Source organism: Hemiscyllium ocellatum, chromosome 13 (genome assembly GCF_020745735.1).
Source record: "Hemiscyllium ocellatum isolate sHemOce1 chromosome 13, sHemOce1.pat.X.cur, whole genome shotgun sequence".
Taxonomy (NCBI): domain Eukaryota; kingdom Metazoa; phylum Chordata; class Chondrichthyes; order Orectolobiformes; family Hemiscylliidae; genus Hemiscyllium; species Hemiscyllium ocellatum.
In genome coordinates this window covers 31385650-31410663 of record NC_083413.1, presented here as the reverse complement: position 1 = coordinate 31410663, position 25014 = coordinate 31385650, and the positions used below count along the sequence as shown (strand labels likewise).

The window sequence follows — 25014 nt, the reverse complement described above, 5'->3', positions numbered from 1 at the left end:
ATGGCCTGTTTCCATACTGTATGGAATCTAATCTAATCTAATCATATCCTTTTCCACAGTAATTACTGATGCAAAATACTCATTTAGTATCTCCGCCATTTTCTACGGTACCACACAAAGGCCGCCTTGTATTTGTAAAACCCTTTGGATTCTCCTTAATTCTATTTGCAAAGTTATCTTATGTCCCCTTTTTTGCCCTCCTGATTTTCCTCTTAAGTATACTCCTACTGCCTTTATACTCTTCTAAGGATTCACACAATCTATCCTATCTATACCTTACATATGCTTCCTTCTTTTTCTTAACCAAACCCTCAATTTCTTTCGTCATCCAGCATTTCCAAACCTCCCAACGTTTCCTTTCATCCTGACAGAAATATACTTTCTCTGGATTCTCGTTATCTCATTTCTGAAGGCTTCCCATTTTCTAGCCATCCCTTTACCTGCGAACATCTGCCCCCAGTCAGAGGAATAGTTCTGGGTGGGTTACTCTTCGGAAGGTCAAAGTGGACTTATTGGGTAGAATTGCCTGTTTCCACACTGTAGGGATTTTATTTAAAAAAACTCATCAGAGACACATGAATGTCAGTAAACTTCATTTGAGTGTCACCTATCCATCAGGCAAGGGGAGAGTTGAAGAAGCCAGGACCTTCAGAGGAAACTCAAATGGTCTGGGATGGAAACCATGCTTTTTTGAGTCACATTGAAAGGTAAACTAGCTATGCAGCCAATCAAATTAGCTGAAAAATTACAAAAATCCATGGCATCTGCTGAATAAAACAAAATCCCAGCAATGACTTCAGTCTTATCATAAGAAGTGAAATATGAATTTGAACCACTTTCTTGTACTGTGTAATGTTAGAACAAGTGAAATTGTTTCAAAAGCCCTATAACTATTCATAAAATGCATTATGTAAACTTTATTGTTGACATCACTCACATAAGGTGTTGTTGATATACTTTTGCATTGATCATCTTTGTATTTAACCCTTTGAATTGATCTACATTAGTTGATGTGACTATGGAACTGAATAATGGCTTCCTTTCTATGATTACACAAATTCACATCAAAAGTTACATCATCATCCCCTCCAACATCAGAGGAAAATACATCAACCAAACCATTTACAACTTGTGTAGCACTACCAATTACTTCTTCTAACCACAATTGCTGCTAACAATAACAGTTTTTCTTATCCTGAGATATTTCTCATCTCCTTAATATTCTTATCTTTCTTAATAATACGCATCTCATAACAGCTTAATTTCATAAATTGTCTGAAATTTACTGGAAATTCGTGTCAGGCATTACTGATAATGGAAGATCTAGGTATGGAAATCCATCTCACTCACATCAGATGCTTCATAATGTTTGTTGGCAACAATGCACTAATCAATGTGTTTGATTTTATTTCAGTGAATATTTTCTTTTTATATTGCTCTCTTTATGAATACAGGGAGCCTTACACTGTTTCATTGATATTTCATTCTTAGAATATGTGACATCTTCTGGGACATCTGAAGAAACCACTTCCCCAGGGACAACCACCTCTGAGATTACTTTGACAGCTTCCACAACACCAGAAACAACAGGTAGGATTGATTACAATTTGTCCATCAAACAGTGAAGCTAAAACGACCATACTTGCAGAAGACCATTGTGTTGTACACTCATTAGAGACAGATAAATGTTGATGAACTTCATTTGAGTGTTACCTATTGGTCAAGTGAGGTTTAAGAGTGCGGGACCTGGCTAATAGAGTCAGCCAGCCTGTGAATCGAACCCAGGCTGTTGCAGTCACTTTGCATGACATAGTATCCATCGAGCCAACAATTATAGCTGAATAAATTACAAATCTTTATAGTATCTACTGTCTAAAAACCACGTCCAAACAATGATCTTCTCCGTTGTCTTAACCAGAGAATGAACTTGACACAATGTCCTCTATGTTAATGGTCAAAAGAGCAATTTATTTCAAATGCCTTATACCAATTTATAAAATGCATTCTATGAATGTTAGTTTGAGATGAGATGCATGATGTGCTTTTCATGAAATAATTGGGTTGATAATCATTTTATTTAATATTTTGAACTGATCCTTACAGTTTGATCTGACGAGGCAAATGAACAATTGTTTCTCTTCTCTGATTACAATTTTATCATCGATGGTTACATCATTATCCCCTTAATCATTGGAGAAAATCACATCAACAGAACCTTTTACAACTTGCAAAGCACTACCAATTACTTCCTCCATTGACACTTGCTGCCAAAAACTGTTTTGCACAGACAGACATATTCATATCCTCCCTGATAATGGATTAATATCGTCTCATAAAAGATTGCTTTCAAAAAATGCCTGAAATGCATGGGAAATTCTTATAGGAATTTACTGATCATGGAAAATCTGGCAGTGGCAAATAATACCACTCACATGGGATATTTGATAGTTTTTGTGTGCAAGAATACAATAACAATTGGTTTGAGTTCAATTCAGTGACATTTTTCTTTAAGTTTGCACTATTTGTGAATACAGGGAGCCTTACACTGTTTCACTGATATTTTATTCTTAGAATATGTGACAACTTCTGGGACTTCAGAAGGAAGCACTTCCACAGAGGCAACCACCTCTGAGATTACTTTGACAGCTTCCACAACACCAGGAACAACAGGTAGGATTTATTACAATCCAAGAGTTGAAAAACGTGGTACTGGCAAAACACAGCAGGCCAGGCAGCATCCAAGGAGCAGGAGAATCGACGTTTCGGGCATAAGCCCTTCTTCAGGATTATTACAATCCAGCCTTCAGCTGTAAAGTCAAATTTACTGCACATCCAGCAGAGCATGGTGCAGCACACTCTTTAGAGACAGATGTGTGTGGCACCATTCGACTTAAGAAGATGAGCTGAAAGCAAAAGAACTGCAGATGCCCCTATGTCAGAAACAAAACCAGAAGCTGTTGGAAAACATTGAGTTCTGAAGAAGGTCACTGGATTTGAAACATTAACGAGGCTTTCTCTCTGCAGATGCTGTCAGACCTGCTGAATCTTTCTGGCAATTTCTGCTTTTCTTTCTAAATTGGAAAATATTCATATATTTTCAGAATTACATGCCTAACTGTTGTCTTTCAAATTAATTTCTCAGAATATTTCTTCGCAATAAAAAATTAATGCCATACACTAAAATTTGAAGACATTTGGTATCTCCTTAGATGTGCAAGTTTCATTTAGTTTCCTAATGGCATAAATTGGAAATCATACACCAGCCCTCTGATGATGTTTCTTACAAAGAACTACCAATCACTTCTTCTATTGACATTTGCTGCTAATAACAGTGTTTCTCACACAGAGATATTCTTATCCTGCTTAATAATGGAATAATATTGTCACATAACAGATTACTTTCATGAAATGCTTGAAATATATTGGAAATTCATACAGACCTTTCCTGATCATGGAAGACCTGGCTGTAGCAAACCAGCTCACTCACATCAGATGCTGTAGAATTTAATTGTGTAAGAATAAATCAATCGGTTTGAGTTGAATTCAGTGAAGTGTTTCTTGTAATGTTTCACTATTTATGAATACAGGAAGCCTTATAGTGTTTCATTGATGTTTCATTCTTAGAATATGTGACATCTTCTGGGACCTCTGAAGGAAGCACTTCCACAGGCGCAACCACCTCTGAGATAACTTCAACAGCTTCCACAACACCAGAAACAACAGGTAGGATTTATTACAATCCAGCCATCGAGCTGTACAGTTAAATTTACTGTACATCCAGCAGACTATCGTGCTGCCACTCTTTGCAGACAGATGATTGTTGGTTAGTCGCATTTGTGTAGCACCATCCGACAAACAAGGGGAGAGTTGAAGACGAGACCATCATCGTAATCTTAGCCAGACTGGGAATTGAACTGGTGCTGTTGGCATCACAGTCCATCATAACCTAGCCATCCAGCCAACATTATGGAATAAACAAATTAAAAGTGATAATATTATCTCCTATCATAAAGCAAAATCCAAATAATGGTCACTACTGTTGCCCGACGTAACTAATAATGAACTTCAACCAATTTTATGCTTTCTGCAATGGCAAAATTAACATTTTTAAAAAATAAGTCCTGCGTGTATTCATAAAATGCATGTGCAAACTTTATTATTACGATTAGGTGACAAATGAAGTGATTAAATATTTTCGTCTTGGTTATCCCATTGAAGTAAACATTATCATTTGGTCTGAATATGAAACTGAATAATTGCTGTTATTCTCTGATTGACCATCAACAGCTACATCATCTTCACCTTCAACATCTGAGGAAACTGCTTCAACAGAACCATCTACAACTATAACCACATCTGAAACCACATCATTCTCAAAAGGTAAAACTGCAGGTTCAAAGGTCGTTCTGTCAAATCACGTTAAAACAAGCCACAGTTAGTTCCTACACTGACAGTGCAGTTGACAATGACTAAATGGGAGAGCTAAAAGCAAAAGAACTGCAGATGCCACTATGTCAGAAACAAAAACAGAAACTGTTGGAAAACATTGAGTTCTGAAGAAGATCTCAATCACAGGACTTGAAACATTAACGATGCTTTCTCTCCACAGGTGCTGTCAGACCTGCTGAATGTTTTAGGCAATTTCTGCTTTTCTTCCTAAATGGGAAAATATTCATTTATTTTCAGAATTTCATGGCTAATTGTTGTCTTTCAATTTAATTTCTCAGAATATCTCTTTGCAATAACTATTAACACCATACTACTAAAATTTGAAGACATTTGGTATCTCCTTAGGTGTGCAAATTTCATTTAGTTTCCTAATAGCATAAATTGGAAGTCATACACCAGCCCTCTGATGACGTTTCATACAAAAAACTACCAATCACTTCTTCTATTGACATTTGCTGCTAATAACAGTGTTGCTCACACAGAGATATTCTTATCCTTCTTAATAATGGATAAGTATCATCTCTTAATAGATTACTTTCATGAAATGTTTGAAATATATTGGAAGTTCGTACAGACCTTTCCTGATCATGGAAGACCTGGCTGCAGCAAACCAGCTCTATATGAATAGGAAGGGTTTGGAGGGATATGGGCCGGGTGCTGGCAGGTGGGACTATATTGGGTTGGGATATCTGGTCGGCATGGAAGGGTTGGACCAAAGGGTCTGTTTCCATGCTGTACATCTCTATGACTCTATGAGTCACTCACATCAGATGCCTCAGACTTTAACTGTGCAAGAATAAAGTAGTCAATCAATTCAAGTTGAATTCAGTGAATTGTGTCTTTTAAGTTTTCACTATTTACAAATACAGGGTGCCTTACAGAGTTTCATTGATGTTTCATTCATAGAATATGTGACATCTTCTGGGACATCTGAAGGAAGCACTTCCACAGGCGCAACCACCTCTGAGATTACTTGGACAGCTTCCACAACACCAGAAACAACAGGTAGGATTTATTACAATCCAGCCAGCAAGCAATATAGTTAAATTTATGTACGTCCAGCAGACCATTGTGCTGCATGCTCTTTGCAGACAGATGAGTGTTGGTTAGTCTCATTTGTGTAGCACCATCCGCCGAACGAGGGAAGAGTTAAAGACGAGAACGTCATCGTAATCTTAGCCAGACTGGGAATTGAACTGGTGCTATTGGCATCACATTCCATTGTAACCTAGCCATCCAGCCAACATTATGGAATAAACAAATTAAAAATGATAATATTATCTCCTATCATAAAGCAAAATCCAAGTAATGGTTATTACTGTTGCCCTAAGTAACTAATAATGAACTTTAAACAATTTTATGCTTTCTACAATGGCAAAATTAACATTTTCTTTAAAAAAGTCCTGCGGTATTCATAAAATACATGTGCAAACTTTATTACTGTGATCAAGTGATACTGTGAAGGGATTAAATTTTTTTAAGTTTGTTATGTTTTATTAACCCGTTGAAGTGATCTTTATTACACAGAACTACCAATCACTTCTTACATTGATATTTGCTGCTAATGACAGTGCTGGTCACACAGAGCTATTCTTATCCTGCTTAATAATGGATAAATATAATCTCACAACAGATTAGTATCACAAAATGCTTGAAATGTATTGGAAATCCCTACAGGTCCTTCCTGATGATGGAAGATCTGGCTGTAGCGAACCAGCTCACTCAGATCAGATTTTGTATAATCTTTGTGTGCACGAGGAAGGTAATCAATTGGTTTGAGATGAATTGAGTGAAGTGTTTCTTGTAATCTTTCACTATTTCTGAATACGGGGAGACTAACCCTGTTCCATTGATATATAATTCTTATAGAATATATGACATCTTCTGGGACATCTGAAGGAAGCACTTCTACAGGCGCAACCACCTCTGAGATAACTTCGACAGCTTCCACAACACCAGAAACAACAGGTAGGATTTATTGCAATCCAGCCAGCAAGCAGTACAGTTAAATTTACAAGCAGACCATAGTGCTGCCACTCTTTGCAGACAGATGAGTGTTGGGTGACTTCATTTGTGTAGCACCATCCAACAAATGAGGGGAGAGTTGAAGAAAGTGATTCCTTCTTCATAATCTCAGCCTGTCTAGGAACTGAACTGGTGCCGTTGGTATCAAACATTCCACATCAAACCGAATTGGTGCAAGTTGCAGTTTGCCCAGCCGCGAGTTAAAGTTGTGGGATTCATAGTGGCACAGTGGCTGGCACTGCTGCCTCACAGAGACCCGTGTTCAATTCTCGCCTCAGGTGAATGACTGTATGGAGTTTGCACATTCTCCCCGTGTCTGCGTGGGTTTCCTCCAAGTGCTCCGGTTTCCTCCCACAGTCCAAAGATGTGCAGGATAGGTGAATTGGCCACGCTAAATTGCCTGTAGTGTTAGGTGAAGGGGTAAATGTAGGGGAATGGTTCTGGGTGAATTGCGCTTTGGCGGGTCGGTGTGGAGTGGTTGGGCTGAAGGGCCTGTTTCCATAACTGTAAGTCATCTAATCTAATCTATTCATAAAGTGCGTATGAAATTTTATTATTGCGATCAGGTGACAATATGAAGTGATTAAATATTTTCATCTTGGTTGTCCCATTGAAGTGATCATTATCATTGGGTCTGATAATGAAACTGAATAATTGCTTTCATTCTCTGAAGGAACCATAACCTAGCCCTCCAGCCAACATTATGGAATAAACAAATTAAAAGTGATAATATTTTCTCCCATCATAAAGCAAAAGACTATTGTGCTGCACACCCTTTGCAGACAGATGAGTGTTGGTTAGTCGCATTTGTGTAGCACCATCCGACAAACGAGGGAAGAGTTGAATACGAGACCATCATCGTAATCTTAGCCAGACTGGGAATTGAACTGGTGCTGTTGGCATCACATTCCATCGTAACCTAGCCCTCCAGCCAACATTATGGAATAAACAAATTAAAAATGATAATATTATCTCCTATCATAAAACAAAATCCAAATAATAGTCATTACTGTTGACCTAAGTAATTAAAATGAACCACAAACAAATTCCTGCTTTCTGCAAAGGCAAAATTAACATTTTTATTAAAAAGTCCTGCGTGTATTCATAAAATGCATGTTAACATTATTATTGCGATCAGGTGACAATATGAAATGATTAAATATTTTTATGTTTGTTATGTTTAATTAACCCATTGAAGTAAACATTATCATTGGGTCTGACTATGAAACTGAATAATTGCTTTCATTCTCTGATTGAACATCAACAGCTACATCATCTTCACCTTCAACATCTGAGGAAACTACTTCAACAGAACCATCTACAACTATAACCACATCTGAAACCACATCATCCTCAACAGGTAAAACTGCAGGTTCAAAGGTCGTTCTGACAAATCACTTTAAAACATGCCACAGTTAATTCCTACACTGACAGTGCAGTTGACAATGACTAAATTGGAGAGCTAAAAGCAAAAGAACTACAGATGCCACTATGTCAGAAATAAAAACAGAAACTGTTGGAAAACATTGAGTTCTGAAGAAGATCTCAATCACAGGACTTGAAACATTAACGATGCTTTCTGTCCACAGGTGCTATCAGACGTGCTGAATGTTTTAGGCAATTTCTGCTTTTCTTTCTAAATGGGAAAATATTCATTTATTTTCAGAATTTCATGGCTAATTGTTGTCTTTCAATTTAATTTCTCAGAATATCTGTCTTTACGAAAGAAGCAAAGCTTGTAGTGAATGACACCTTTGAAGAGCAGGTGTGCATGCTGGAATGGGTAGAGATTGAGGAAGCTGATGTGCTGAAAATTTAGTCAAACATTAAGTTTGACAAGTCACCATTCCCAGACCAGATTTGTCCTCGGCTGCTTTGGGAAATGGGAAATGCAATTGCTTCGCCACTTGCGAAGATCTTTGCTTCCTCGCTCTCCACTGGAGTCGTACCTGAGGATTGGAGAGAGGCAAATGTAGGTCCTTTCTTGAAGAAAGGAAATAGGGAAATCCCTGGCAATTACAGATCAGTTAGTCTCACGTCTGTTGTCTGCAAGGTATTAGAAAGGATTCTGAGGGATAGGATTTATGACCATCTGGAAGAGCATGGCTTGATTAAATGCAGTCAACACGGTTTTGTGAGGGGCAGGTCGTGCCTCATAAACCTTATCGAGTTTTTTGAGGATGTGATTAGAAAATTTGATGAGTGTTGAGCTGTGGATGTGGTGTATATGGACTTCAGCAAGGCATTTGATAAGGTTCCCCATGGCAGGCTCAGAAGGTCAGGAGGAATGGGATACAGGGGAACTTAGCTGTCTGAATACCGAATTGGCTGGCCATCAGAAGACAGCGAGTGGTAGTAGAAGGAAAATATTCTGCCTGGAAGTCCGTGGTGAGTGGTGTTCCACAGGGCTCTGTTCTTGGGCCTCTACTGTTTGTAATTTTTATCAATGACTTGGATGAGGGGATTGAAGGATGGGTCAGCAAGTTTGCAGACGACGCAAAGGTTGGAGGTGTCGTTGACAGTATAGAGGGCTGTTGTAGGCTGCAGCGGGACATTGACAGGATGCAGAGATGGGCTGAGAGGTGGCAGATGGAGTTTAACCTGGATAAATGCGAGGTAATGCATTTTGGAAGGTCATATTTGAAAGCTGAGTACAGGATTAAGGATAGAATCCTTTGCAGTGTGGAGGAACAGAGAGATCTTGGTGTGCAGGTACATAGGTCCCTTAAAATGGCCACCCAATTGGACAGAGATGTTAAGAAAGCATATGGTGTTTTGGCTTTCATTAACAGGGGGATTGGGTTTAAGAGTCGTGAGATCTTGTTGCAGCTCTCTAAAACTTTGGTTAGACCGCGCTTGGAATACAGGTCGCCCTATTATAGGAAAGGTGTGGATGCTTTGGAGAGGGTTCAGAGGAGGTTTACCAGGATGCTGCCTGGACTGGAGGGCTTATCTTATGAAGAGAGGTTGACTGAGCTCGGACTTTTTTCATTGGAGAAAAGGAGGAGGAGAGGGGACCTTATTGAGGTATAGAAGATAATGAGAGGCATAGATAGAGTCGATAGCCAGAGACTATTTCCCAGGGCAGAAATGGCTAACGCAACGGGTCATAGTTTTAAGCTGGTTGGAGGAAAGTATAGAGGGGATGTCAGAGGTGGGTTCGTTACACAGAGAGTTGTGAGAGCATGGAATGTGTTGCCAGCAGCAGTTGTGGAAGCAAGGTCATTGGGGACATTTAAGAGACTGCTGGACATGCATATTGTCACAGAAATTTGAGGGTGCATACATGAGGGTCAATGATTGGCACAACATCGTGGGCTGAAGGGCCTGTTCTGTGCTGTACTGTTCTATGTTCTATGTTCTATCTCTTCGCAATAAATATTAATGCCATACACTAAAAGTTGAAGACATTTGGTATCTCCTTAAATGTGCAAGTTTCATTTAGTTTCTTAATGGCATAAATTGGAAGTCATACACCAGCCCTCTGATGATGTTTCTGACAAAGAACCAGCAATCACTTCTTCTATTGACAGTGCTAATAACAGTGTTTCTCACACAGAGATTTTCTTATCCTGCTTAATAATGGATAAATATTGTCACATAACAGATTACTTTCATGAAATGTTTGAACTATATTGGAAAATCATACAGACCTTTCCTGATCATGGAAGACCTGGCTGTAGCAAACCAGCTCACTCACATCAGATGCTGCAGAATTTAATTGTGCAAGAATAAAGTAATCAATCGGTTTGAGTTGAATTCAGTGAAGTGTTTCTTGTAATATTTCACTATTTATGAATAAAGGATGCCTTGTAGTGTTTCATTGATGTTTCATTCTTAGAATATGTGACATCTTCTGGGACCTCTGAAGGAACCACTTCCACAGGGACACCCACCTCTGAGATTACTTCGACAGCTTCCACAACACCAGAAACAACAGGTAGGATTTATTACAATCCAGCCATCGAGCTGTACAGTTAAATTTACTGTACGTCCAGCAGACCATACTGCGGCATACTCTTAGCAGACAGATGATTGTTGGTTAGATTCATTTGTGGAACACCATTCGACAAACGAGGGGAGTGTTGAAGAAGACGAGACCGTCATCATAATCTCAGCCAGACTGGGAATTGAACTGGTGCAGTTGGCATCACATTCCATTGTAACCTAGCCATCCAGCCAACATTATGGAGTAAACAAATTAAAAATGATAATATTATCTCCTATCATAAAACAAAATCCAAATAATAGTCATTACTGTTGACCTAAGTAATTAAAATGAACCACAAACAAATTCCTGCTTTCTGCAAAGGCAAAATTAACATTTTTATTAAAAAGTCCTGCGTGTATTCATAAAATGCATGTTAACATTATTATTGCGATCAGGTGACAATATGAAATGATTAAATATTTTTATGTTTGTTATGTTTAATTAACCCATTGAAGTAAACATTATCATTGGGTCTGACTATGAAACTGAATAATTGCTTTCATTCTCTGATTGAACATCAACAGCTACATCATCTTCACCTTCAACATCTGAGGAAACTACTTCAACAGAACCATCTACAACTATAACCACATCTGAAACCACATCATCCTCAACAGGTAAAACTGCAGGTTCAAAGGTCGTTCTGACAAATCACTTTAAAACATGTCACAGTTAATTCCTACACTGACAGTGCAGTCGACAATGACTAAATTGGAGAGGTAAAAGCAAAAGAACTACAGATGCCACTGTGTCAGAAATAAAAATAGAAACTGTTGGAAAACATTGAGTTCTGAAGAAGATCTCAATCACAGGACTTGAAACATTAACGATGCTTTCTGTCCACAGGTGCTATCAGACGTGCTGAATGTTTTAGGCAATTTCTGCTTTTCTTTCTAAATGGGAAAATATTCATTTATTTTCAGAATTTCATGGCTAATTGTTGTCTTTCAATTTAATTTCTCAGAATATCTCTTTGCAATAACTATTAACACCATACAACTAAAATTTGAAGACATTTGGTATCTCCTTAGATGTGCATATTTCATTTAGGTTCCTAATTGCATAAATTGGAACTCATACACCAGCCCTCTGATGATGTTTCTTACAAAGAACTACCAATCATTTCTTCTATTGACAGTGCTGCTAAAAACAGTGTTTCTCACACAGAGATATTCTTATCCTTCTTAATAATGGATAAATATTGTCACATAACAGATTACTTTCATGAAATGTTTGAACTATATTGGAAAATCATACAGACCTTTCCTGATCATGGAAGACCTGGCTGTAGCAAACCAGCTCACTCACATCAGATGCTGCAGAATTTAAGTGTACAAGAATAAATCAATCGGTTTGAGTTGAATTCAGTGAAGTGTTTCTTGTAATGTTTCACTATTTGTGAATATAGGATGCCTTATAGTGTTTCATTGATGTTTCATTCTTAGAATATGTGACATCTTCTGGGACATCTGAAGGAAGCACTTCCACAGGCGCAACCACCTCTGAGATTACTTCGACAGCTTCCACAACACCAGAAACAACAGGTAGGATTTATTACAATCCAGCCAGCAAGCAGTACAGTTAAATTACAGTAGGTCCAGCAGACCATAGTGCTGTACGCTTTTTGCAGACAAATGAGGAAAGAGTTGAAGAAGACGAGACTGACATTGTAATCTCCGCCAGACCGGGAATGAACTGGTGCTGTTGGCATCACATTCCATGGAACACTCGCCATCCATTATGGAATAAATAAATTAAAAATGATAATGTTATCTCCTATCATAAAGCAATATCCAAATAATGGTCATTACAAAGTAACTAATAATGAACTTCAACCAATTTTATGCTTTCTACAATGGCAAAAGTAACATTATTTTAAAAAGAGTCCTGCGTGTATCCATAAAATACATGTGCAAACTTTATTACTGTGATCAAGTGATACTGTGAAGGGATTAAATTTTTTTAAGTTTGTTATGTTTTATTAACCCGTTGAAGTGATCTTTATTACACAGAACTACCAATCACTCCTTACATTGATATTTGCTGCTAATGACAGTGCTGCTCACACAGAGCTATTCTTATCCTGCTTAATAATGGATAAATATAATCTCACAACAGATTAGTATCACAAAATGCATGAAGTGTATTGGAAATTCCTACAGGACCTTCCTGATGATGGAAGATCTGGCTGTAGCGAACCAGCTCATTCAGATAAGATTTTGTATAATCTTTGTGTGCACGAGGAAGGTAATCAATTGGTTTGAGATGAATTGAGTGAAGTGTTTCTTGTAATCTTTCACTATTTATGAATACGGGGAGACTAACACTGTTCCATCGATATTTTATTCTTAGAATATGTGACATCTTCTGGGACCTCCGAAGGAAGTACTTCCACAGGGACAACCACCTCTGAGATAACTTCGACAGCTTCCACAACACCAGAAACAACAGGTAGGATTTATTACAGTCCAGCCATCAAGCAGTACAGTTAAATTTACCGTACATCCAGCAGATCATAGTGCTGCCACTCTTTGCAGACAGATGAGTGTTGGGTGACTTCATTTGTGTAGCACCATCCAACAAACAAGGGGAGAGTTGTAGAAAGTGATTCCTTTATCGTAATCTCAGCCTGTCTAGGAATTGAACTGGTGCCATTGGTATAAAACAATCCATGGCAAACTTGCCAACCAGTCAACATTATGGAATAAACAAATTAAAAATGATAATGTTATCTCCTATCATAAAAGAAAATCCCAACAATGGTCATTACTGTTGACCGAAGAAATTAATAATGAATTTCAACCAAATTGCTGCTTTCTGCAATGGCAAAATTAACATTTTAAAAAATTTCCTGCGTCGTCAGCTAGTGTGGCCGAGCTGTCTAAGATACTGGATTTAGGCTCCAGTCTCTACGGAGGCGTGGGTTCAAATCCCATTGGTACGAGTTGCAGTTTGCCCAGCCGCGAGTTAAAGTTGTGGGATTCATAGGGGCACAGTGGCTGGCACTGCTGCCTCACAGAGACCCGCGTTCAATTCTCGCCTCAGGTGAATGACTGTGTGGAGTTTGCACATTCTCTCCGTGTCTGCGTGGGTTTCCTCCGGGTGCTCCGGTTTCCTCCCACAGTCCAAAGATGTGCAGGTCAGGTGAATTGGCCATGCTAAATTGCCCGTAGTGTTAGGTGAAGGGGTAAATGTAGGGGAATGGTTCTGGGTGAATTGCGTTTCGGCGGGTTGGTGTGGACTTGTTGGGCGGAAGGGCCTGTTTCCACACTGTAAGTAATCTAATCTAATCTATTCATAAAGTGCGTATGCAAATTTGATTATTGCGATCAGGTGGCAATATGAAGTGATTAAATATTTTCATCATGGTTATATCATTGAAGTAAACATTATCATTTGGTCTGACTATGAAACTGAATAATTGCTTTTGTTCTCTGATTGAACATCAACAGCTACATCATCTTCACCTTCAACATCTGAGGAAACTACTTCGACAGAACCATCTACAACTATAACCACATCTGAAACCAAATCATCCTCAACAGGTAAAACTGCAGGTTCAAAGTTCATTCTGACAAATAACTTTAAAACATGCCACAGTTAATTCCTACATTGACAGTGCAATTGACAATGACTGAATGGGAGAGCTAAAAGCAAATGAACTGCAGATGCCACTATGTCGGAAGCAGAAACAGAAACTGTTGGAAAACATTGAGTTCTGAAGAAAGATCACAGGACTTGAAACATTAACGATGCTTTCTCTCCACAGGTGCTGTCAGACCTGTTAAATGTTTTAGGCAATTTCTGCTTTTCTTTCAAAATGGGAAAATATTCATTTATTTTCAGAATTTCATGGCTAATTGTTGTCTTTCAATTTAATTTCTCAGAATATCTCTTCACAATAAATATTAACGCCATACACTAACATTTGAAGACATTTGGTATCTCCTTAGATGTACAAGTTGCATTTAGTTTCTTAATGGCATAAATTGGAAGTCATACACCAGCACTCTGATGATGTTTCTTACAAAGAACTACCAATCATTTCTTCTATTGACAGTGCTGCTAATAGCAGTGTTTCTCACACAGAGATATTCTTATCCTTCTTAATAATGGATAAATATTGTCACATAACAGATTACTTTCATGAAATGCTTGAAATTTACTGGAAATTCATACAGACCTTTCTTGATCAGGAAGACCTGGCTATAGAAAACTAGCTCACTCACATCAGATGCTGTAGAATTTTAGTGTGCAAGAATAAACTCATCAATCGGTTTGAGTTGAATTCTGTGAAGTGTTTTTTGTAATGTTTCACTATTTATGAATACAGGATGCCTTGTAGTGTTTCATTGATGTTTCATTATTAGAATATGTGACATCTTCTGGGACATCTGAAGGAAGCACTTCCACAGGCGCAACCACCTCTGAGATTACTTCGACAGCTTCCACAACACCAGAAACAACAGGTAGGATTTATTACAATCCAGCCAGCAAGCAGTACAGTTAAATTACAGTAGGTCCAGCAGACCATTGTGCTGTACGCTCTTTGCAGACAAACGAGGGAAGAGTTGAAGAAGACGAGACTGACATCGTAATCTCCGCCAGACCGGGGATGAACTGGTGCTGTTGGCATCACATTCCATCGTACCCTAGCCAACTAGCCAACATTATAGAATAAATAAATTAAAAATGATATTATTATCTCCAATCTGAAAGCAAAATCCAAATAATGGTCATTACTGTTGACCTAAGTAATTAAAATGAACCTCAACCAATTTCCTGCTTTCTGCAATGGCAGAATTAACATTTTTTTAAAGAAGTCCTGCATGTATTCATAAAATGCATGCACAAACTTTATTATTGCGATCAGGTGACAATATGAAGTGATTAAATATTTTTATGTTTGTTATGTTTTATTAACCCATTGAAGTGATCATAATCATTGGGTCTGACTATTAAACTGAGTAATTGCATTTATTCTCTGATTGAACATCAACAGCTACATCATCTTCACCTTCAACATCAGAGGAAACTACTTCAACAGAACCATCTACAACTATAACCACATCTGAAACCACATCATCCTCAACAGGTAAAACTGCAGGTTCAAAGGTCGTTCTGACAAATCACTTTAAAACATGCCACAGTTATTTCCTACACTGACAGTGCAGTCGACAATGACTAAATAGGAGAGCTAAATGGAAAAGAACTGCAGATGATACTATGTCAGAAACAAAAACAGAAACTGTTGGAAAACATTGAGTTCTGAAGAAGATCTCAATCACAAGACTTGAAACATTAACGATGCTTTTTCTCCACAGGTGCTGTCAGATCTGCTGAATGTTTTAGGCAATTTCTGCTTTTCTTTCAAAATAGGAAAATATTCATTTATTTTCAGAATTTCATGGCTAATTGTCTTTCAATTTAATTTCTCAGGATATCTCTTCGCAATATATATAAACGCCATACACTAAAATTTGAACACATTTGGTATCTCCTTAGATGTGCAAGTTGCATTTAGTTTCCTAATGGCATAAATTGGAAGTCATACACCAGCCCTCTGATGATGTTTCTTACAAAGATCTCCCAGTCACCTCTTCTATTGACAGTGCTGCTAATAACAGTGTTTCTCACACAGAGATATTCTTATCATTCTTAATAACGGATAAATATTGTCACATAACAGACTACTTTCATGAAATGCTTGAAACATACTGGAAATTCCTACAGACCTTTCCTGATCGTGGAAGACCTGGCTGTAGCAAACCAGCTCACTCACATCAGATGCTGTAGAATTCTAGTGTGCAAGAATAAACTCATTAAACGGTTTGAGTTGAATTCGGTGAAGTGTTTTTTGTAATGTTTCACTATTTATGAATACAGGATGCCTTGTAGTGTTTCATTGATGTTTCATTCTTAGAATATCTGACATCTTCTGGGACATCTGAAGGAAGCACTTCCACAGGCGCAACCACCTCTGAGATTACTTCGACAGCTTCCACAACACCAGAAACAACAGGTAGGATTTATTCCAATGCAGCCAGCAAGCAGTACAGTTAATTTTACTGTACGTCCAGCAGACCATCGTGCTGCACGCTCTTTGCAGACAGATGATTGTTGGTTAGTCTCATTTGTGTAGCACCATCCGACAAACGAGGGAAGAGTTGAAGACGAGACCATCATCGTAATCTCAGCCAGACTAGGAATTGAACTGGTGCTGTTGGCATCACATTCCATCGTAACCTAGCCATCCAACCAACATTATGGAATAAACAAATTAAAAATGATAATATGATCTCCTATCATAAAACAAAATCCAAATTGTGGTCATTATTGTTGACCTAAGTAATTAAAATGAAACTCAAATAATTTCCTGCTTTCTGCAATGGCAAAATTAACAATTTTTTAAAACATCCTGTGTGTATTCATAAAATGCAAACACAAACTTTTTTATTGCGATCAGGTGACAATATGAAGTGATTTAATATTTTCATCTTGGTTATCACATTGAAGTAAACATTATCATTCGGTCTGACTATGAAACTGAATAATTGCTTTTGTTCTCTGATTGAACATCAACAGCTACATCATCTTCACCTTCAACATCTGAGGAAACTACTTCAACAGAACCATCTACAACTATAACCACATCTGAAACCACATCATCCTCAACAGGTAAAACGACAGATTCAAAGGTCATTCTGACAAATCACTTTAAAACATGCCACAGTTAATTCCTACATTGACAGTGCAACAAAAATGATAAAATGGGAGAGATAGAAGCAAAAGAACTGCAGATGACACGATGTCAGAAATAAACACAGAAACTGTTGGAAAACATTGAGTTCTTAAGAAAGATCACAGGACTTGAAACATTAACGATGCTTTCTCTCCACAGGTGCTGTCAGATCTTCTGAATGTTTTAGGCAATTTCTGCTTTTCTTTCTAAATGGGACAATATTCATTTTTTTCAGAATTTCACGGTTAATACTTGTCTCTCAATTTAATTTCTCAGAATATCTCTTCGCAATAAATATTAACGCCATACGCTAAAATTTGAAGACCATTTGGTATCTCCTTAGATGTGCAAGTTTCATTTAGTTTCCTAATGGCAGAAATTGGAAGCCATACACCAGCCCTCTAATGAAGTTTCTTACAAAGAACTACCAATCATTTCTTCTATTGACAGTGCGAATAACAGTGTTTCTCGCACAGAGATATTCTTTTCCTGCTTAATAATGGATAAATATTGTCACATAGCAGATTACTTCCATGAGATGCTTGAAATATATTGGAAATTCATACAGACCTTTCCTGATCATGTCTGTGGCAAACCAGCTCACTCACATCAGATGCTGTAGAATTTTAGTGTGCAAGAAATAAACTCATCAATCGGTTTGAGTTGAATTCAGTGAAGTGTTTTTTGTAACATTTCACTATTTATGAATACAGGATGCCTTGTAGTGTTTCATTGATGTTTCATTATTAGAATATGTGACATCTTCTGGGACATCTGAAGGAAGCACTTCCACAGGCGCAACCACCTCTGAGATTACTTCGACAGCTTCCACAACAACAGAAACAACAGGTAGGATTTATTCCAATGCAGCCAGCAAACAGTACAGTTAATTTTACTGTACGTCCAGCAGACCATCGTGCTGCATGCTCTTTGCAGACAGTTGATTGTTGGTTAGTCTCATTTGTGTAGCACCATCCGACAAACGAGGGAAGAGTTGAAGACGAGACCATCATCGTAATCTTAGCCAGACTAGGAATTGAACTGGTGCTGTTGGCATCACATTCCATCGTAACCTAGCCATCCAGCCAACATTATGGAATAAACAAATTAAAAATGATAATATTATCTCCTATCATAAAACAAAATCCAAATAATGGTCCTTACTATTGACCTAAGTAATTAAAATGAACCTCCAACAATTTCATGCTTTCTGCAAAGGCAAAATTAACATTATTTTTTAAAAGTTCTGCATGTATTCATAAAGTGCATGTGCAAACTTTTTTATTGCGATCAGGTGACAATATGAAGTGATTAAATATTTTTATGTTTGTTATGTTTTATTAACCCATTGAAGAGATCATTATCGTTGGGTCGGACTATTCAACTGAGTAATTCCTTTTATTCTCTGATTAAATATCAACAGCGACATCATCTTCACCTTCAACATCAGAGGAAACTACTTCAACAGAACCATCTACAACTATAACCACATCTGAAACCACATCATCCTCAACAGGTAAAAGTGCAGGTTCAAAGGTCGTTCTGACAAATCACTTTAAAACATGCCACAGTTATTTCCTACATTAACAGTGCAGTCGACAATGACTAAATGGGAGAGCTAAAAGGAAAAGAACAGCAGATGCCAGTATGTCAGAAACAAAAGCTGAAACTGTTGGAAAACATTGAGTTCTGAAGTAAATCTCAATCACAGGACTTGAAACATTAACGATGCTTTCTCTCCATAGGTGCATTCAGACCTGCTGAATGTTTTAGGCAATTTCTGCTTTTCTTTCAAAATGAGGAAATATTCATTTATTTTGAGAATTTCATAGCTAATTGTCTTTCAATTTAATTTCTCAGAATATCTCTTTGCAATAAATATTAACGCCATACACTAAAATTTGAAGACCATTTGGTATCTCCTTAGATGTGCAAGTTTCATTTAGTTTCCTAATGGCACAAATTGGAAGTCGTACACCAGCCCTCTGATGATGTTTCTTACACAGAACTACCAATCACTTCTTCTATTGACAGTGCAAAAAACAATATTTCTCACACAGAGATATTCCTATCCTTCTTAATGATGGATAAATATTGTCACATAACAGATTACTTTCATGAAATGCTTGGAATATACTGGAAATTCCTACAGACCTTTCCTGATCATGGTATATCTGGCTGTAGCAAACCAGCTGACTCACATCAGATGCTGTAGAATTTAAGTGTGCAAGACTAAACTCATCAATCGGTTTGAGTTGAATTCAGTGAAATGTTTTTTGTAACGTTTCACTATTTATGAATACAGGATGCCTTGTAGTGTTTCATTGATGTTTCATTCTTAGAATATCTGACATCTTCTGGGACACCTGAAGGAAGCACATCCACAGGCGCAACCACCTCTGAGATTACTTCGAAAGCTTCCACAACACCAGAAACAACAGGTAGGATTTATTACAATCCAGCCAGCAAACAGTACAGTTAATTTTACTGTACGTCCAGCAGACCATCGTGCTGCACGCTCTTTGCAGACAGATGATTGTTGGTTAGTCTCATTTGTGTAGCACCATCCGACAAACGAGGGAAGAGTTGAAGACGAGACCATCATCGTAATCTTAGCCAGACTAGGAATTGAACTGGTGCTGTTGGCATCACATTCCATCGTAACCTAGCCCTCCAGCCAACATTATGGAATAAACAAATTAAAAATGATAATGTTATCTCCTATCATAAAACAAAATCCAAATAATGGTCCTTACTGTTGACCTAAGTAATTAAAATGAACCTCCAACAATTTCATGCTTTCTGCAAAGGCAAAATTAACATTTTTTTTAAAAAGTCCTGCGTGTATTCATAAAGTGCATGTGCAAACCTTATTATTGTGATCAGGTGACAAAAGGAAGTGATCAAATATTTTTATGTTTGTTATGTTTTATTAACCCATTGAAGAGATCATTATCGTTGGGTCTGACTATTAAACTGAATAATTGCTTTTATTCTCTGATTGAATATCAACAGCAACATCATCTTCATTTTCAACATCAGAGGAAACTACTTCAACAGAACCATCTACAACTATAACCACATCTGAAACCACATCATCCTCAACAGGTAAAATTGCAGGTTCAAAGGTCGTTCTGACAAATCACTTTAAAACATGCCACAGTTATTTCCTACATTAACAGTGCAGTCGACAATGACTAAATGGGAGAGCTAAAAGGAAAAGAACAGCAGATGCCAGTATGTCAGAAACAATAACAGAAACTGTTGGTAAACATTGAGTTCTGAAGTAAATCTCAATCACAGGACTTGAAACATTAACGATGCTTTCTCTCCACAGGTGCATTCAGACCTGCTGAATGTTTTAGGCAATTTCTGCTTTTCTTTCAAAATGGGAAAATATTCATTTATTTTCAGAATTTCATGACTAATTGTCTTTCAATTTAATTTCTCAGAATATCTCTTCGCAATAAATATTAATGCCATACACTAAACTTTGAAGACATTTGGTATCTCCTTAGATGTGCAAGTTTCATTTAGTTTCCTAATGGCATATATTGGAAGTCATACACCAGCCCTCTGACGATGTTTCTTACAAAGAACTACCAATCATTTCTTCTATTGACAGTGCTGCTAAAAACAGTGTTTCTCACACAGAGATATTCTTATCCTTCTTAATGATGGATAAATATTATCACATAACAGATTACGTTCATGAAATGCTTGAAATATACTGGAAATTCATACAGACCTTTCCTGATCATGGAATATCTGGCTGTAGCAAATCAGCTCACTCACATCAGATGCTGTAGAATTTAAGTGTGCAAGAATAAACTCATCAATCGGTTTGAGTTGAATTCAGTGAAATGTTTTTTGTAACGTTTCACTATTTATGAATACAGGATGCCTAGTAGTGATTCATTGATGTTTCATTCTTAGAATTTGTGACATCCTCTGGGACATCTGAACAAAGCACTTCCACAGGCGCAACCACCTCTGAGATTACTTCGACAGCTTCCACAACACCAGAAACAACAGGTAGGATTTATTACAATCCAGCCAGCAAACAGTACAGTTAATTTTACTGTACATCCAGCAGACCATCGTGCTGCACGCTCTTTGCAGACAGATGATTGTTGGTTAGTCTCATTTGTGTAGCACCATCCGACAAACGAGGGAAGAGTTGAAGACGAGACCATCATCGTAATCTTAGCCAGACTAGGAATTGAACTGGTGCTGTTGGCATCACAGTCCATCGTAACCGAGCCATCCAACCAACATTATGGAATAAACAATTTAAAAATGATAACAGTATCTCCTATCATAAAACAAAATCCAAATAATGGTCATTAATGTTGACCTAAGTAATTAAAATGAACCTCAAACAATTTCCTGCTTTCTGCAATGGCAAAATTAACAATTTTTTAAAACGTCCTGCGTGTATTCATAAAATGCATGCACAAACTTTTTTATTGCGATCAGGTGACAATATGAAGTGATTAAATATTTTCATCTTGGTTATCCCATTGAAGTAAACATTATCATTTCGTCTGACTATGAAACTGAATAATTGCTTTTGTTCTCTGATTGAACATCAACAGCTACATCATCTTCACCTTCAACATCTGAGGAAACTACTTCGACAGAACCATCTACAACTATAACCACATCTGAAACCACATCATCCTCAACAGGTAAAACGACAGATTCAAAGGTCATTCTGACAAATCACTTTAAAACATGCCACAGTTAATTCCTACATTGACAGTGCAACAAAAATGATGAAATGGGAGAGGTAAAAGCAAAAGAACTGCAGATGACACGATGTCAGAAATAAAAACAGAAACTTTTGGAAAATATTGCGTTCTTAAGAAAGATCACAGGACTTGAAACATTAACGATGCTTTCTCTCCACAGGTGCTGTCAGACCTGCTGAATGTTTTAGACAATTTCTGCTTTTCTTTCTAAATGGGACAATATCCATTTTTTTCAGAATTTCACGGTTAATACTTGTCTCTCAATTTAATTTCTCAGTATATCTCTTCGCAATAAATATTAACGCCATACGCTAAAATTTGAAGACCATTTGGTATCTCCTTAGATGTGCAAGTTTCATTTAGTTTCCTAATTGCATATATTGGAAGCCATACACCAGCCCTCTGATGATGTTTCTTACAAAGAACTACCAATCATTTCTTCTATTGACAGTGCTGCTAATAACAGTGTTTCTCACACAGAGATATTCTTATCCTTCTTAATAATGGATAAATATTGTCACATAGCACATTACTTTCATGAAATGCTTGAAATATACTGGAAATTCATACTGACCTTTCCTGATCATGGAAGACCTGGCTGGAGCAAACCAGCTCACTCACATCAGATGCTGTAGAATTTTAGTGTGCAAGAATAAACTCATCAATCGGTTTGAGTTGAATTCAGTGAAGTGTTTTTTGTAATGTTTCACTATTTATGAATACAGGATGCCTAGTAGTGATTCATTGATGTTTCATTCTTAGAATTTGTGACATCTTCTGGGACATCTGAAGGAAGCACTTCCACAGGCGCAACCACCTCTGAGCTTACTTCGACAGCTTCCACAACACCAGAAACAACAGGTAAGATTTATTCCAATCCAGCCAGCAAGCAGTACAGTTAATTTTACTGTACGTCCAGCAGACCATTGTGCTGCACGCTCTTTGCAGACAGATGATTGTTGGTTAGTCTCATTTGTGTAGCCCCATCCGACAAACGAGGGAAGCGTTGATGACGAGACCATCTTCGTTATCTTAGCCAGACTAGGAATTGAACTGGTGCTGTTGGCATCACAGTCCATCGTAACCTAGCCATTCAACCAACATTATGGAATAAACAAATTAAAAATGATAATATTATCTCCTATCATAAAACAAAATCCAAATAATGGTCATTACTATTGACCTAAGTAATTAAAATGAACCACAAACAAATTCCTGCTTTCTGCAAAGGCAAAATTAACATTTTTATTATAATGTCCTGCGTGTATTCATAAAATGCATGCACAAACTTTTTTATTGCGATCAGGTGACAATATGAAGTGATTAAATATTTTCATCTTGGTTATCCCATTGAAGTAAACATTATCATTTGGTCTGACTATGAAACTGAATAATTGCTTTTGTTCTCTGATTGAACATCAACAGCTACATCATCTTCACCTTCAACATCTGAGGAAACTACTTCGACAGAACCATCTACAACTATAACCACATCTGAAACCACATCATCCTCAACAGGTAAAACGACAGATTCAAAGGTCATTCTGACAAATCACTTTAAAACATGCCACAGTTAATTCCTACATTGACAGTGCAACAAAAATGATGAAATGGGAGAGGTAAAAGCAAAAGAACTGCAGATGACACGATGTCAGAAATAAAAACAGAAACTGTTGGAAAACATTGAGTTCTTAAGAAAGATCACAGGACTTGAAACATTAACGATGCTTTCTCTCCACAGGTGCTTTCAGACCTGCTGAATGTTTTAGGCAATTTCTGCTTTTCTTTCTAAATGGGACAATATTCATTTTTTTTCAGAATTTCACGGTTAATACTTGTCTCTCAATTTAATTTCTCAGAATATCTCTTCGCAATAAATATTAACGCCATACGCTAAAATTTGAAGACCATTTGGTATCTCCTTAGATGTGCAAGTTTCATTTAGTTTCCTAATGGCATATATTGGAAGCCATACACCAGCCCTCTGATGATGTTTCTTACAAAGAACTACCAATCATTTCTTCTATTGACAGTGCTGCTAATAACAGTGTTTCTCACACAGAGATATTCTTATCCTTCTTAATAATGGATAAATATTGTCACATAACAGATTACTTTCATGAAATGCTTGTAATATACTGGAAATTCATACTGACCTTTCCTGATCGTGGAAGACCTGGCTGTAGCAAACCAGCTCACTCACATCAGATGCTGTAGAATTTTAGTGTGCAAGAATAAACTCATCAATCGGTTTGAGTTGAATTCAGTGAAGTGTTTTTTGTAATGTTTCACTATACAGGATGCCTTGTAGTGTTTCATTGATGTTTCATTCTTAGAATTTGTGACATCTTCTGGGACATCTGAAGGAAGCACTTCCACAGGCGCAACCACCTCTAAGCTTACTTCGACAGCTTCCACAACACCAGAAACAACAGGTAGGATTTATTCCAATCCAGCCAGCAAGCAGTACAGTTAATTTTACTGTACGTCCAGCAGACCATTGTGCTGCACACTCTTTGCAGACAGATGATTGTTGGTTAGTCTCATTTGTGTAGCCCCATCCGACAAACGAGGGAAGAGTTGATGACGAGACCATCATCGTTATCTTAGCCAGACTAGGAATTGAACTGGTGCTGTTGGCATCACAGTCCATCGTAACCTAGCCATCCCGCCAACATTATGGAATAAACAAATTAAAAATGATAATATTATCTCCTATCATAAAACAAAATCCAAATAATGGTCATTACTGTTGACCTAAGTAATTAAAATGAACCACAAACAAATTCCTGCTTTCTGCAAAGGCAAAATTAACATTTTTATTATAATGTCCTGCGTGTATTCATAAAATGCATGCACAAACTTTTTTATTGCGATCAGGTGACAATATGAAGTGATTAAATATTTTCATCTTGGTTATCCCATTGAAGTAAACATTATCATTTGGTCTGACTATGAAACTGAATAATTGCTTTTGTTCTCTGATTGAACATCAACAGCTACATCATCTTCACCTTCAACATCTGAGGAAACTACTTCAACAGAACCATCTA

The 25014-nt window shown here is 37.4% G+C and overlaps 1 protein-coding gene across 1 annotated transcript in view; it reads left to right on the top strand.

Annotated features, from left to right (window-relative positions):
- LOC132821727 (uncharacterized) overlaps positions 1-8216 on the top strand; it is a 33784-nt gene extending 25568 nt beyond the window's left edge. The window contains exons 4-7 of the mRNA XM_060834435.1: positions 1492-1590; positions 2572-2670; positions 3625-3723; positions 8182-8216. Of these exons, the coding sequence (XP_060690418.1) occupies positions 1492-1590; positions 2572-2670; positions 3625-3723; positions 8182-8216 (332 nt within the window). The remainder of the gene's footprint in view (positions 1-1491; positions 1591-2571; positions 2671-3624; positions 3724-8181) is intronic.
- Positions 8217-25014: the final 16798 nt, after the last annotated feature.